General features: G+C 41.9%; 1 protein-coding gene across 2 annotated transcripts in view; it reads left to right on the top strand.

Annotated features, from left to right (window-relative positions):
* tmem117 (transmembrane protein 117) overlaps window positions 1-15914 on the top strand; it is a 41175-nt gene extending 25261 nt beyond the window's left edge. For both annotated transcript variants that reach the window (XM_034085567.2, XM_034085566.2), the window contains exons 4-8: window positions 2806-2905; window positions 6442-6539; window positions 8278-8437; window positions 11463-11592; window positions 12578-15914. In XM_034085567.2, coding sequence (XP_033941458.1) covers window positions 2806-2905; window positions 6442-6539; window positions 8278-8437; window positions 11463-11592; window positions 12578-13239 — 1150 coding nt within the window. In that variant the 3' untranslated portion in view covers window positions 13240-15914. The remainder of the gene's footprint in view (window positions 1-2805; window positions 2906-6441; window positions 6540-8277; window positions 8438-11462; window positions 11593-12577) is intronic.
* Window positions 15915-17222: the final 1308 nt, after the last annotated feature.

Genomic DNA, 17222 nt, shown 5'->3' on the forward strand with positions numbered 1-17222 from the left:
ACGGACCTGCTGCACCACCACACCCCTTCCCGCTGCCTCCGCTCATCAGAAGCCAACCTCCTATCCATCCCCACCCGCACCAATCACCGGACCTGGGGGGACAGAGCCTTCTCCGTCGCTGCCCCCTCCCTCTGGAACTCACTCCCCCAACCCATCAGAGACTGCACTGACCTAACCACCTTCAAAACACTCACCTCTTCAATCTGGCTTTTAATGTGTGATTGTTTTTGTATTATTTGACTTTAACTTTAACTATATAGTATGTAAATAAATATATAGTGTAAATAGTTTGACAGGATTGAATTTGGATGGAAGAATTGTTATGTGTTTGTTGAGCAGACATAAAATCTGAGTGCCATCAGAAGCTTGAGCTTTATCAACATAAAGAGAGACGGATATTATAGTGAACCCCAATTAATAACTGAGCCACCTCAAAATCATAACTGATTACTTGGCACTATAGATAATAGAGCAACATAAAAATGTAATGATCCTGCAGATGAAAACGTTATTGCCACAGTTAAACATGGCCTTTTACAGTGGGTAATGTCAAACAAGGGTAACGTCCAAACTCTTAGCTCCACAACTCTTTACCCTCTAAAGCGCTAAATTGTAATTTCTCGCAAATGATGGAACAAGACTTTGGAAGGCAATGAATTGTCCTTGAATATTTTTGTCTGAACAAGTGTTAGAAACCTGATAACACTCCTCAGAGAGGGGGGGGGGGGGGGGGGGGGGGGTCTGGCTGAGCCGGCCGGCTGGCACTGACACTGGCTCTGCGATTAAGCCACGGGAGCCATTTTGGGGCTGATTATTCATGGTGCTACTGTACTGATGTTCCACTACACTGAATTCTCTCATTAGGTCATCCGGCTCTAAAGGCCATTACATTTTCCGTCAGCATGAATAAGTCAGAGAGTTCTGCCTCTGCAACGAGTCCCCAAACTCATCATAGGTGCTCTGCTGAAAAATAAAAAATGAAACCCCCTCTCTCAGCACAGGGGTAACATTTTCTCAATTAAATATGTGAGAAGGGCAAGGGTTGGCGGCGGGTTATTTAATTTTTTTTTTTAAAGCTTAGCATGTGGTGCCAGCAGACAGCATTTCCATAAGTATCGATCAGACATTTGCAGCGGGTAAATGACTCCCAAAGGGAGCACTGGAGCAATGCCAAGCCTCAGAATGTCTAACTGACTTAATGCAGATATAAATCGCCATTCCAATCAAGGCCTTTTTATTTGCGGTCTTGAGCGATGCAATACGTCACCTGCACTACTGCACGTTCTCGTCAATAAAACCCTGTCAAATCTGTTAAATGCATGCTACATCGACGACATATGATTTATAATGTTTCCTTCCAAGGAGGAGCGCTCCTCACACAATGCCGTAAACAGGTACTTGGTGCTTCGGGTCGTTGGCTTGCCACAATTACTCATCATTGTTCTGTATTCCCGAGGGCCATTTTTTATGCTTTTCAGATCGGGATGCATAAATAATGTGAAAAGGCACGAGCAATTAGCATTAATTAAAAATGAACTACTATTAAAGCCTCTACATTAACTAATAGCTTAAAAGGATTACCCCCCAATTGCTTTTCAAGAGATTGTTTAGACGTCTCATTTACAAAGTGAACATCACACCAAATGGAACTGTTAATGCAATCAGCTAAAAAATGAAATTAAAAGAAACCATCAAGAGCATGGAGAGGCATTAGAGAGAGAGAGAGAGAGAGAGAGAGAGAGAGAGAGAGAGAAAAAAAAAAAAAAAAATATATGAACTGTTCACCAGCAAGGTAGTAGGCGAGATTTTCCAGAGCCCTCTGTGCAATAGAAAACATGTTTATTGCTGTTTGCTGCTGGCCAGAAAATGACCGGGGGAAAACAAAGACGAATGGAGCTATTGACTTCAAATACGACCCTTTGGAAGCAAAGCCACAGCCCTATCCATCGCCATCTATTGTATTCATGAGTGTGACCTGGGGGGGGCTCGGGGGGGAGGTGATGGGTGCCCACCTGCTCCACTCAGCCGCTAAGACACTAGCTGCCAGGAGATCAAACAGGCCTCCTCGCTCCCCTCTCCCCGGCACAGGTCCCATATAGGAGGCGAGTGACCCACTTTCCCTCCCTCCCTGTGCTATTACCTGGAGAAAATAGGCTGATGTGGTGTGTGCGTGTGAGAGTGTGTTGAGTGGGTGGTTTTGCAGTGCTGAACAAAAGCTTCTCATCTTCACTTACTGTTCAGAGATGAAGGAGAAACTAGGACTCCAAAGAAAGCATGTCATTTCTTATCAAATACTATTGCATGTGAGATTGTCTCTCTAATGGCTTGTCTTGACCGAGCCTATGTTTTGTGTCTGTGCTGCTGCAGTGGATGCTAACTGAGCTCACTCAGATCTAGTGCATTATGGGGGGGATCTCTTTGGGATGGCAGTGTTGATTTGAAATCAACGAGACATGCGACAAATTTGCCAAACAAATGGATCATTTGCCGAACACTCCAGGACCAAATGAAAGTGATGATAACGCTTTGATTCCAACGCGCCGGTGTAAAATGTTTACAATCCTCGGGGCTTTATGGAAGGTAGAGCCATCGCTTATTGTTTTCACAGGACAGGTTGATATTGATCGTCTCTGACAGCTAGCATCATGGTACTTAGCAGCAGTGACCATTTTCTCTTTGGCCCTGCACTGACTCCCCCTCTGTTGGATCTTTTTGTCAGTCGTGTAGCCAGCTCTCTTTTACTACCCTCTTAACATGTACTTCATTTTTGATGTCCTTTCCACTCTTTGTCTGCTTTCCTCTCAGGCCTCACTTGGTGACAGATGACATGGGCATCAGGAATGAGAGCTTTATGAAGATTGCTGCCGTGGGGACGTGGATGGGAGACTTTGTCACAGCGTGGATGGTGAGATCTCAACTCTTGAGGCCTAAACAATAGATAGTGCTGCATTTATTAAAAGGTTGCATTTAATTTAAACATTAAATTCTACAATATTAAAAACACATTTGTATACAATTCTCTTTTAGCCATGCTAGCAGCTTGGTATTGGAACTTGCAAATATTCATGGTCCCCAGATGACGAATCCAAAGTGATTTTGGTGAACGCTTCACTTATCATGCAGCTCCGACAGGTTGCAATTTACCACTTGTTTGACACTAATAATTTAACCATAATTAATCAACACATTCCAGCTGTTATTGTTGTGTTTGTTTACTTTCACATGAATTCCGTCTGTTGCCATCAGGGCGTAGATATGCTCTACCTGTTCAAAGGACTAATCGCTTTTCTAAATCCTTCATCCCTTCTGCACTCAAACTTTTAAATTCTTGAAAGGCTTTTAACTTGATTATTTATTTATTTATTATTGTGATGCTATGAACTATTTATCGTGTAAATTGGAATTATCCACATCTGTGCTCCCGGGTGTATCTGTGTGTTTTCTTCTTGTATGTTCCTGCCTGTGTACATGACATAAGCTGCTGCTCATAACCAATTGCCCCTTGCGGGATTAATAAAGTTGTTGATTGATAAACATTAGCATGCTACACCAACATGCTAAACCATTTTTTTAGAATTTGTTTTCCCATACCTTACCATTAGAACTTTAACCATGTTTTACTATTTATTAATAGGTCATATTTTAGAAATTGTATACAAGTAATTGTTTTTATGTTCGTACAAAAAGTATTACTATTTGATACCAAGCCCTCACTAAATAGTAGTATGTTGATTTGCCAAACACTTGCATTTTAAAAGTGTGTTAATAACATCCAGTAACAGTCACCGTAGCTAATGGCTAGCTGCAGGCTTGTTAAAATGCCGATGTTAGCACATAGGAATGCTAATTCTTCTTAATTGTTCCCATCCCTACCATCTTTTTATCTATACCTCATGAAGTAATCTTGGCATTATGCTGATGAAAGTTAAGCCTCCTCTGATATTAGATGGATAAGTCTGAAGGGATACATTGGAGATAGGCTTTAAGAGCTAAAGTACATTTGATACACCCTTTTAAATGTGCTAATCAGTAACAATGGCTTTCCTCCGGTATCATCTGCTCACGCCAAACTGTGTAGATCATTCATTGCCCCACTGATGGCATTCAAAACTATCATTTATTCATCCACAGTGTTCTACAAAGTTTCCATCAAAGATCACAAATGTTATTTTTGAATATATCAAAATCATATATGAAATGCAAAATGAAGCTATTAGTCACACACTTTTCTAATGACTAGGCCAGGTATATCCTCTCCGCTGATCAGGCACACACCGAAATGCGCATCCAGATCAATCTAATACCAAATCTTTAATAATAATAATAATATATTTTATTTATAAGCGCACTTTTCATTTGCGTAAACAAAACTCAAAGTGCTACAAAATTAAAAATTAAAAAGGGTGAAACAAAACAATAAAAACAATAAAAAAACAATTAAAACAACATAATAAAAGCTGTGACATTCATGCCCGCATGGCATAATGTGGGGGATTTAAAAATCTAGTTAAAGGCTATTCTAAAAAGATGCGTTTTTAGGCCTTTTTTTTAAAGCCTCCACAGTCTGTGGAGTCCTCAGCTGGCTTGGGAGGGCATTCCACAGTCTCGGAGCAGCGGAGCAGAAGGCTCGGTCTCCCATGGTCTTCAGTTGTGTCCTTGGTGGGATGAGGAGGTTTGCCTTTACTGAATGTAGGTTTAGAGTAACATGTGGTTTGATCTACTGTAAGAAGGGTCAAAGGGAACAATGAATGCATGGGGGGGGGGGGGGGAGGAGAGAGTCTGTTGGTGGAGAGACATACCTTTGTTCATTTATCAACATAAAGAGAGGAGGAGAGCTCCAGCGGGAGTGGACTACCTGTGGTGGGAGGAGTGGAGCTCTGGCACCGACATGCACACAGCTGAAACAACTTGACATGCTCCCTCACCGCTCACATTAGTATTCTACAGTACATACTGCAGAGAAGAGAGAGGGGGAGGAGGAGGAGGGAGGTAAGGAGTAAGACACTGAGGTGAAGGGGAAATGTAGTCTGGTCAGAAGGGAGACGTGGGGGAGGCAGTAAGTGAGAAGGTGAGTCGGGGAGACAGAGGTGTGTGTGTGTGTGTGAGAAAGGAGAGTAAGTTGGGCCAAGGCAAAGTGCTGATTCCAGAAATTACTCACAAGGTTTTTACATTCGATTAATTCAACAAGGCACTTTGAAGATGACCTCTGTGTCTCCTCCGCCGAGCAGATTTACAGTGTGTCTTCCCCAGATGAGTGAACAGGAAGTGTCTGTTTTTGCAACGCTGCAACGGCGAAAACATCTCATACATTGCCTGATTCAAATCCTCTTTCAACACGAGCTACAGTTTCTGCAGTGAGGCGCTTTATTGACGAACTGACCTTGGTTCTGCAGTGGCTCCACACAAAGACTATAGTGGAATATTTCATACTTGTGTTTAAAATGATCTCTGAGTCTCTGTATCAGTCAGAACATCTACTATCTATTGTAGAATCACATTATCAGACGTTAGAGGCAGTGACAGACGGGTACAACTTTCATATTGAAACAAGTCGATATTTCTTAAAGGCAATAACACAGTCATTCGTGTGTAATCACAGATGTTGTGTTATTCAATTATTTAATACTTTGATAATATGTTATAATAATATGTATTATTAAAACAGATTCTAATTGAAATGTTTGAGTGACTTGGAGGTGGATTTATGAATTTCAGTCACTGTTTTTACAATATGTTGTTCCTGCATTAGTGAGGTCAGGACTCTCAGTCTGTCCATTACATATGGAGCCTCGTCTGGGAGATGGCTACCTTAGCTTAGCACAAAGACTAGAAGCAGAGGGAAACTGGAAAAGCCTGTCTCGGTACAAAGTTGTAAAAAATGATCTACCGGATTAACACGTTGTATCTTGTATGGTAAATTAGAGGGGGGGGGAAGGTGAAAAGTGACTTCCAGGAGGTAAACGCACCTCGAAACGAAATTGGGAGGCATTAGGGCGACTGTGGCTGCGAGGGAGTGTGGTCGTCTTTCAACCAGAATGTTGTGGGTTCGATCCCAGCCTGTGCAGTCAACATGTCGATGTATCCTTGGGCAAGATACTTAACCCTGAGTTGCTCCCGATGGCATGGCCAACGGTGTGTGAATGTTAGGTCCTAGAGCAAGTGCTACTGCTCTGTGTGAATGGGTGAATGACATGTAGTATGTAAAGCGCTTAGAGGGGTCGTAAAGACTGGATAAAGCGCTATATAAGTACAGTCCATTTACCATTAAGCAAAAACAATGCGTCACATAACTTCACTGGTGCTGTAGGAATATGTTGTTACCCAGCCAGGTCTAGTCAAAGTAAAGCTGTTTGCCTACAATTTGCTAAAATAATCTGTCCTTACTTCCTCTAAATCTAATCCTCATGAGTAATGAAGTGATACGCATGTGTCTTTCTGCAGGTGACAGATATGATGCTCCAGGATCAGCACTACCCAGACTGGGGCAAAGCAGCCAGAAGGTTCTGGAAACAAGGCAACAACAGGATTGTTCTCTTCTGGTATGTTCTCTTCAAGATAAACTGTCTCTATGAGACCATGTGTATCTTTTCTGCACATATTAACCATTTCTCTGGCTACTGGCTACTGAAAATATGATATATTCTTACAGGGCTCTGTAGGTAGGTGTGTGTGTGCATTCATAAGTGTGTGTTATGTGGTCTCCCCAGCCCTCCGCAGGGTTACACACAGTCAATAGCCGTGTTAATCTCCCCTCACTCAGTGTCAGCACCTTTAATTAGGAGAACAGGGAGTAAATCAATGGACACAGCAAGGTCACGGGGCAAGCCATCACCCTGCTTTCTTACTTTCCTACCACGAGCTGTGACCCTTAAATAACTGCTAAACAAATGCTGCACACCGTGTCTGATATGCCCATTACCAGACAGCCAGTCGGAGCGTTCCCCGTTTAGATGCATTACACCACCAGTGCACGGTCCCAGCGGCGTTCATTCACCAGAGTGGCTCAGAGCTGTCAGTCAAACACGACATGTGAACGCCTCTCAGTGGTTCATTTCAGGGTCATGGTGAGAAGTGAAGGATGTAACGAAGACATTGCGGTTGAAACAGTTTGATATTTACACAGAGAGGTCTCTCACTTCACGGACAGTGTGGCCGCGTTGTTTAACATGTCCTATCGCCGCATCGATTCACCTGCAATTAAAATGCAAGCAGTGAAATTGTTCTGTGACTTTTTCTGCAGCCCTTCATTTTATTGACACACGGCCGCCGCGACTCACACCGTCACAATCAATGCCGGATTTGACAAGCTTTCGTTTGAAATTCAGAGCTTGAAATATGATTGATAAATGCGGTGCTGGATGTGTCTTATGATAATGCGCCCGAGGGGTCAGGGACGAATTGAGGACAGTGCCAAAAACCAGGCAAAGGACTCCCACAGCGGAATAATAAAAACCCTTTAAATGCTTCTCCCACACATTTGAATTGGGATATGAGCTGGCATTCACTATCTGCAATGCAGCCAGCCGATGTGTGCTGTGAGAATGCTCGCAACAGCACAGCAATCACAGGGTGACATTGAGACACAATGCACAGTGGAGAATAATAGCAGCCCTTTCCTCATCGGGCCATTCTTCATATGGACTACAGCAGTGTGACACAAACACAATTCAGAGAGTGTGAACGATTGCAGAAAAAACCCACAGCAATCACGGCATGCAGGTAAAAGATACCTCGTGTTAAATATGGAAATATATATATGCAGTAGGGTTTTGGATTGCATTGTCTCTGCATCCACACACAGACACCTTTTTCCTCCTTGCACATTCATCTTCCTCGAAGCTTTATCTTCTGCCATTTTTTAAATCCAGGTAAAATGGTTCTTCAACACATGATTGAGTCTGTGAGCAGAGGAACAGAATTAACTGATTTATCGACGTGTTTTTGCTTTTGACGTAGGAAAGGAACTGGAGCTCTTTGTCTTCCAAGATAGACACAATTAACTGTTCACATCTTCTTCTTTATAGATATTTTAACGTTCTTTCATGGCCCGTCTCCTTTTGAATGTGCGTCAAACATTGATTTATATCCCCTTCACTGCTTGCCTCTTTTTACTTCCCCTCCTATCATCCCCTCCCCTTGGCTCTTTTTTCATTCCCTTTTCCTTTCCTCCCCTTTCTTTTCCCCTCTGCCCCTCTCCTTCCTTTCCTCTATTCTGCATTCCTTCCCTTTCCTTCCTCTATTCTCGTCTTATTTCTCTTTATTTGACCTCCTCTACAGGACTGTGCTCATCACTCTGACCTCGGTGGTGGTTCTGGTCATCAGTACGGACTGGATCAGCTGGGACAACCTGAACCGCGGCTTCCTGCCCAGCGACGAGGTCTCCAGGGCCTTCCTGGCCTCCTTCATCTTGGTCTTCGACCTTCTCATTGTCATGCAGGTATACCGCTCCCCTGTGGCCAATTAAAAGAAGGGATCTGGGACGTCTCTTGGCTTATTGCTCTACCCATCTTGCCAGTTCCCCTCCCTCCCCTGCTATTCATCAATGGGGCACTGCGGCACAGAGCAGAGACGGGTGTTTGATCACTCTCAGTTGGCATTCACACACAAACACACGCACATGTATACACCCACAAATATATAGACATACAAACGCTTTTAATTCTTTACATCTCCTCTCTGTCGGTCCCTCCGTCACTCTCTCCCAGGCCTCAGCCATGAACTCACCCTTTACTCCCCTGTGAGCCTGGTTTATTTTCTTTAATGATGACTCACAAGATTGGAGTTTTCTCACTTTCTCTTTCCCCACTTTTTTCCCCAGCCGATGTCCTCCCTCCCACAGGAGAGTGTAAATCAATACAGCCTGTGTCAGTGGCTCATGCATATGCAAATGTGTGTCTGGGCATAACCACATATCTGTGTATTGAAGGGGAAAGAGAGTGGGGAAAAAGCGTTTTTTTTTCTCCCGTTGTTTTTTTACGCCCGGAGCCAGTAATGCCGGCCAATCATGTACAGTATGGGGTTTGACTGCCAGCCTAATTCAACAGGGCTCCTCCAAATGCTTAATGAACATATTTCACAAGGCCTTGTTGGTGGGTATTAGAGGACACGTTGCAAGACTAATATATGGTGTCCACTTAATATATGTTTATACTCGGTTGATTATGCTAATTACTAAAAGCCTGCAAATGAAAGGGAGAACATCTTCTAGTGTTATAAATACACCATTCCACAGAAACCTGGCAACTGTATTCCTATGGCAATATGTGTTAGAGCAACTGCACCACTAAAAGTGACTTCTACACTTATTCATTGAAACTATTCATTATTATAAGAAGCGCTTGCGGCCGCTCTGGCCTGTAATTACTTCTCACTGTGGTGTTTCTCATTCATTTACCCAATTATTGTGATTATGCAGATATACAGAAACAGCTTATCGTCTGCATGCGTTTTCTCGCAAAGATGCCGATGTCTTGCTGAGGCCAGCCTTTTTAGAAAAAAAGCCACAAATCTGATGCGACATTAAGGAAACGCTCCTTATTTTGACATCTCCGTTTGCGTCCCTTAGACAGTCTGGACCAGCGACTCCCTCTCCCTCTAACTTGCTGGTATATCACTCCCCACTCGCAGACTGTCGATTTGTTTACGACAGGCACTTTTCATTTTCTGCACTGTGTACAGAGAGCACATTTACAACAGTTATTTATGATTTAGTTAGCCAGCGCTGTTACACGACCCAAGCACTGGAGGTCGACGCTGCATTCCACCTTTCAATAAAAATGCATCCGCCACTCTCCCAACAGCTCCATTCACCTCCATCTTGGAGCACAGGGTGCCATTGTTAATCTCTCACCTCCATGAGAAAATCTGGGTGTTGTTGTTCTCAAACTAATTAATTCCCCAATTAATGACCTGCCAGGATTTGCCCCCAAGCTGGGTTTTACTTTTTTTTCCTTCATATTTTCCAGCATAATTGTACTATTTCTCCCAGCTGAATGTCAGATATCTATGCCCTTTGTGTGTCTGCATATACACATTTACAAATGGGGATCATATGCCTATACACACTATCAAATTATTCTTCCCATATATGTCTTGGAGACTCCTTATATTCTGGGATAGAGGTGCATGACTTGAATACCATGCCTGTTAGTGCTATAGCAACAGATACTGCAGATATGGAAGTGGATGACTTAATTAATATCCAGGGGGCCATCAGCAAGCTGTTATGCTGTTCATATATATAGGCATGGGAGACTCTGGATCACATGAGGATACATGGAATGTAACATGGTAATGTGAAGCCGTAGATCTGTGCAAATAATGATAACCGAGGGGAGATGTTGCTAATATAAAAATTCTAAGATTATGTGTGCTTTTTTTGCTGTAATAGAGTGATAAAAGCTCCTATGCGAGATGATAAAGTCAGCTCAGTGGAAGGAAACCTTTCTGGAACATTTTAATTTTCATCGCTATCAGTGAGTGCCAGTTTAATTGCACTCTTTCATTATGCAAAGTTAATACATACAGTTTGTGTAGTACACATTTCAGTTTTAAAAGTAAGAATTTACTTACTGTAAAATAAAGATAATATGGCCTTATTTTCAATTTTTCACATTAACATTTTTTATTTAAGGAACCACCTTCAGCGTTTAAAACAGATATATTACAAACATTATTTATCTTTTGAACACACTAACTGAAGCATATGTACCAAAATGTAGGAGGTCTTTCAGATTAACTCAATATTAACTGTTCTTTATGATTTAGGCTAAGTTTACATTTACATTGTATTGAAGGGAAACTAGTTATTCACAAAACTGATCACAAGGAAAACAAGCCCAATAAAAGTTGAAGTTTTACGGATTTATTGACAAAAGGATGTTGAGAACATTGTGCTATCTACTGTACATGTTCTTGCCTTTATTTTTCTATATTTATTTTTCTGTTTTTCATATGCACCTCATCAGGGTAGTGACTGCTATTAGCCACCAAATATAACGCCACTCAAAACGAGCTAAGCGGCACCACAAGGCATGGGCAGCTTCTAAATGTCCGTTTTGGTTGCGTGTTGATGTGTTTTGACATGTTGAAATCCCAGTGCACATTAGAACACTCCACAGTCCTGTAAACACACAGCGTAGTCAACAGCAGCTGGCACCAGGTCTGACCTCCAGTCAGTGCAGGACGCTCCACAGGGACTGAACATCAGCTTATATGAGAAAGGCATTGTTCAACAACCAATAAAGTGTGTGTGTGTGTGTGTGTGTGTGTGTGTGTGTGTGTGTGTGTGTGTGTGTGTGTGTGTGTGTGTGTGTGTGTGTGTGTGTGTGTGTGTGTGTGTGTGTGTGTGTGTGTGTGTGTGTGTGTGTGTGTGTGTGTGTGTGTGTGTGTGTGTGTGTGTGTGTGTGTGTGTGTGTGTGTGTGTGTGTGTGTGTGTGTGTGTGTGTGTGTGTGTGTTTCAGGACTGGGAGTTCCCGCACTTCATGGGTGACCTGGATATGAATCTTCCAGGAATGTCAACTACGCATGTGAAGGTCAAGCTTCCTCTCTGCAAGAGTATCTTTAAAGAGGAGTACCACATCCATATCACAGGTACATGCCGACACGTGCACTGCTGCTGCATACAAAGCACAGGGTCATCTCCTTGTTTCTTGGGAAACCCTCTACCTTTACTCAATAGTTTAATCAAATATCACCCGTATTGTTTGTGATTACCCAGCGGAAATAACCTGATTAAATAGCAGAAGAAAGAGAAAATGTCCACGGTATGGAAAAACTTAGAATTTGGTCTAGTTTTCTCCCTGCTCTAGTGTTCCATTTCCCTCTATGTGGGAAACAGTTTGATGATTAAACCACAGCATCCATTTATAATACATGTGTAGCGATCTGACACACAGGTGGCTCCACCGCTGCAAATGTGTTTCCCGTTCCTCATGTTCCACCCTGCCGTGCGAGTCGCATCGCTCATCGTCTTTCCCGTCTCCGCGTCTTAATGTTCTCGGCGAGCGAGTGTATTTCCCATTCGTACCCATCTTCCCGCTTTCTCCATTTTGTTCCGCCGTGTGCACACGCTGACTCACGACTATAAAGAGAAGGCAAAACCAATGTTCCCGTGCTAAATGTTAAGCTGTTCAAACGCTCAGTGATTCGCAAGAGGTTGTTAACCCTAATGCATTGCATATCCATTAAGCATTATGGAAATGGCTTCGATGCGACGTGATTGGTTTAACTGAAAGCTTATTAACAGCGTATCTCAGGGAGGGTAAAGGGAGAGGTGTCACGTATACCCCGGGAGACATCTGCCCGCTATCAGTCAACCTGAGGAGATGGCTGTCTCGTGGTAATGTAGTGATCTCGTTAGAAGATACTGTTGAGGGAGTAGTGCTTACAAATGGATCTGTGTCTCAATGCCCGGTTATATGCAGAGGGAGGGGAGTTCTTGATAAAATAAATGTGACAGCATATCCGTCTGTCTGCCTCTGCCCTCTATATCCTGCTATACATCAATGTGTTGTTTTCTCTTAACTTTCTGTCAAAGATAGCTTTGTTTGTGATCTAACAGAATGTCTCCTTACAGGTAAGTGGTTCAACTACGGTATCATCTTCCTCGTGCTGATCCTGGACCTGAACATGTGGAAGAACCAGATCTTCTACCAGCCCTACGAGTACGGTCAGTATGTGGGCCCCGGTGAGAAGATCTTCACCGTGGAGGAACCAGAGACTCTCCGCTTCTTCAACCGGAGCACTCTCACCTACGAGTGGCGCTCCACCAACATAAATCCCGACAGCAACCTAACCTACGTGGAGCGGGACATGTTCCTCCACAGCCGCTGGACCGGATCCGGCCTGGACATCAAGTGCCTGGCCTTCATCCCCAGCCTGGCTGCGTTCGTCCTCTTCGGGATCTTCGTTTGGTGGTTCGGGCGATTTCAGGACAGCGAGACGTTCCCGGAAAACCCGGACAAGTCGTATGAGAGGATAAAGAGGAAGTCGCCGTCAGAGTACAGCAAAGAGATGGGAGTGACGCCAGAAGAGGTGCCCATGGACATGAGTGACAGTCTGAAACGAATTGGAATGCCAATGCTTCTCTCGGTGGACGGGCAACATTTCGGAGCGACGCCCTCTACGAACTCAACTATCTCCATGGAGACCCAGGAGACACATCCGAGCATCGTGATTGACAGCGCAGAGCAGGAGGAACCAGCTGTCTCTTTTGATGTCCACAAACTCTCTCCGTGACCTCATGAACTCCTGAAATGTCATTTATAAATGAGAGCTCAAGATTCAGTCGGTCAACATCTTAAGACGTCTCTTTTTCCTTGGACAAGACCAAGCTTCAGTAGAAGTTGACCAAAAACTGTTCATGAGATTTGGAAAATATGGACAAAGTGATGTTCCACGATCACAAAGGCCAGTCCTGATGGCTGTATTTTTTGGAATATATTTTTCTAAATCTATTTTTTAAACAGCACCGAGTCTGATAACAAACACAGAATGCAAAACTTTTAATTGACATGGTGCTCGCTCGGGTTTTGCATTTTCATAATTCAATTTTGTCACGGGGAAGCCATTGTGGTGCCTATATACCAGAGGAGTATTTATACAGTCATGACATTGCAGCCAGGTGGAGTTTATCGTATCACACCAATGTTACAGCTACACTAGTGCCTTGATATTTCATATATAACCAGATACAGACTGAAGCGTATTCAGTCTATGCTACTATAGGCAACAAAATAGAAGATGTCCAAGTTACAGTATGCTTTAACGTCTTATTTATGTATCACCTGGACAATTGTTACCTTATTTTATCCTATGGCTTTATCATTTTAATGTATTATCATGTGACGTCAGTCTCACTCCCACTTCTTGTTAAATGACATGATTATGAACATTGATGACCTACATTACATTACATGTTACTTGTTAGACGCTTTTATCCAAAGCGACTTACATACTCAATACTGTGGACAATCCCCACAGGAGGAATTTGGGGTGAAGTGTCTTGCCCAGGGACACAACGACATGCTGACTGCAGTGGGGTTTGAACCTGTGACCCCATGCACACAACCCACTGCGCCACACACCGTCACCTATTCATATCCTCTCTCTTGATATTAGTTACAGAGATATTACATGCAATCAGCTCACATCAAATAGCTAACCAACAATCCACCTCATGATTGCTCGTGTGGCCGCTGCACCCGGACTGAATCCCAACACAGTCAGAAGGGTGGTTTTGCCCTTGGCATAAACACGCCATTGAAGTGCAGAGGAGGCTTCTGCTCCAAAGCTCAGGATGTCTTTATGTCTAGATAAACCTTAAAAGGTTTAGAAGCAGTATTTTCAGACATGGTAAATGCATGAAGACTTATTTATTTATGTATACATTATCCTAGTGTTAAAAAAAAGTAATATGATGTTCAAACACAACTGAAACCTTCAGCATTTATCTGGCTTGAAAAGTATTCACTGCCTTTCCACATATTCTCCCATGCTACCAAATCTCATTGATATTGGGAGTTTTTGGTCCAAAAAGCACGCCCTTCAGTTTTTTCTGTGAAGTGCAAATACTAACTCAATTACCAAATTACTAACTAATGCTTTTTTAGGTGTGGCACTTTCAATAAGTAAAAGTAATTTGACCAAAGATACTGTACAACATGTTTAAGTGTTCTCAACAAATAATGCTGCATAAGTTGATATGCTAATTTAAAGGAGCTATATTCAAGATAGACCGAGTGGAATGATAGATGTGTTATTGCACCACACTGTAATGTACTATAATGTCCTGGAAAATGATTTCCCAAAAACAGGGAAATATCAAACACTAACCCCATCTTTTGCTTCCTAACACAGTTGAGTTTTGTTTAAACATTATTATAAGTAATGAGCCTGGGGTGTGCCGCCAGAAGTTACAGAGTCCTGCATAATTTAACTTTAATCATTAATGACTCAATTTTCTTTTTCTGTCTTTACATGATTTTTGACTTAAGTATCTGCCTATCATAATGCATCTTACATTTAATGTGTCTGTTTCTTTCCATTTACAGTTTTCATTTCGGAGTTGCTCAAATTTAAAGACATATTTATGTTATTTTGAGATGTGTTCATAAGCAGCAGCTGTCTGATCTCTGATTGGTCAGCTCCCATGTATTGGCAGCAGTCTGACCAATCAGCTTCTCTGTGTGTTGGATTTAATTTTTAGGTGGCACACTGCTAACACTTCTTTAAAAAGTTAGTTAATACACCAACTAAATGTGCCTCGAATTAATGAATTGAATAGTTAATAAGCGTAACATATTTTTGATGTGATAATTTGTTAATTTATTATATTTAATACTGTAAAACGTAAATTATTATTATTACGGTTGCACACCCCCGACTCCTTACGTGTGTGTGTTGCCGCCTTTGTGTGTGTGTGGGTACATTGTGGAGGTGTGTATTTGTGTCTGTAAAGGATGTTTTATACAAAATAGTGCATGTTGTGTGTGTGTCTGTGTGCACTTGAGGCTTGAGGAGGGCGTAGGTGTTTGCTACACTTGTTTTTTGACAAAGGCCATTCTGTGAAGAGGTCAATTTATTTAGCATAATTGGTTTGCAGCTGTTGCTTCTGTAATTCTCCTTTTATACATTTCAGCTCTTTGAGGACATTAGATATTAGTGTCTCACCAAAGGCCAGCCGTTCTCTGGACGTGAAGAGTGTAATCTGTTTGTTATGTATTGTGTTTAGGTTAAAAGTGAGGCCTTCCTCTTTGTTGTTTTCATTGAATTGTGTTGCAAAGCTGACACTTCCTTCAGTCCCTTTGTGTTTGTGCTTTTTACTTAAAGCAGAGTAAATCTTTTGTCAGTGTTTGCTCAATGTATGTCTGTTGAACCTTGTGTTGACAATAAATTAATACATTTGTTATATACCCTATGGAGCTTTTTTGACCCCGCTGTTTTATTCAATAACATCAGAAAGTCTTAAAACAAGGTTGCTGAAATGGTTATCAAGAAAAGTTCTCGTTTTTTTAATATGCTTGGGAAATGGTTGCCAAGCAACAGCACAGGTCAAGCTTCTTGCAGCTGCTGACCCAATTAATACGGCGATACGAGAAATAATGATACTATCTCCACAAGGTCTCTTGAATATATAGCCGGCATACACATGGCGCCCGGCTCAGATTAGTATCAGGACGGCTCGGGGAGGGTCCGCTGCTTGATTGATGCCAGTGGGAAACAATTTGAATTTGTTATGTGTTGTGTTCCGCAGCAGGATTAGTTTACAGAACATCTATTTGTGTAAATTAGTTATAGATTGAATTAAAAAATCTGAGGAAGGAAAAGTGAAGGGACAGAATTGGTTTAAGGCTCTCAAGCCGGGGTCAGGACCTCTCCAAGGGGTTATCAGATTAAACTGACGGGTCGTGAGGTTGCTCTGCTACAAAAAATGTAATGAATTATTATTGTAACTTCAAAATTCAAACAAAAATTCCCTTTAAAAACGTTCAAAAACATGAAAAATGTCTCATGTAAAAAAAATAGGAAAAATGGAATAGAATAGTATATTTAAAAAAAAAAAATGTCATAATATAGTATGTAGAAATATGAAAATATTCATCGTATGGTATGTCGAAAAATATTTTGAAAAAATACTATGACTTAAGTCATGCTTTAGTATTTAAAAAGACAGTTTTAAATAATACCAAAGTATTGCATGTCAAAAATAACATTATAAAATGTTCATAAAAAGGGAACCAGAAGCCAAGAATCCTGTGAAATGTATTTGTATTTACAACATTGTATTACATACCTCACCACTCGCTGTACATTCTCCCTAATAAGAGCATCTGCTACCTTCCTTTGATGTTAAAATATAAAACAATCCCTATTGTGTGAAAGCCCAGCAGCTGCATCAACACCTGAGGTCTGGGAACATATTTTCATTGTCAGAGTATTAGCTGTTTGTCTGAGGCCTCTTCCAAGTCTACCATTGGGCTGAGAGATGAGATATTGATTTCTGGAGGGCCTTGCAATAATTGAGAGAACACATCAAAACAGGAGTTTCAAAAATGTTTGTGGGGTTTGAAGCCTGATGCCCAACGTTGTGTTAACAGTGTATTGACTAAATCCTGTTGGCAGCGTTCGGGATCGATTGCATTCGGCCTTTGATTACATTTTCAAAAAGCTGCTTTTTCTCATGACTTTGGATCTGATGTAGACATTTTGAGGGGGGGGGG

The sequence above is a fragment of the Pseudochaenichthys georgianus genome, chromosome 6, assembly GCF_902827115.2.
Source record: "Pseudochaenichthys georgianus chromosome 6, fPseGeo1.2, whole genome shotgun sequence".
Classification (NCBI taxonomy): Eukaryota; Metazoa; Chordata; class Actinopteri; order Perciformes; family Channichthyidae; genus Pseudochaenichthys; species Pseudochaenichthys georgianus.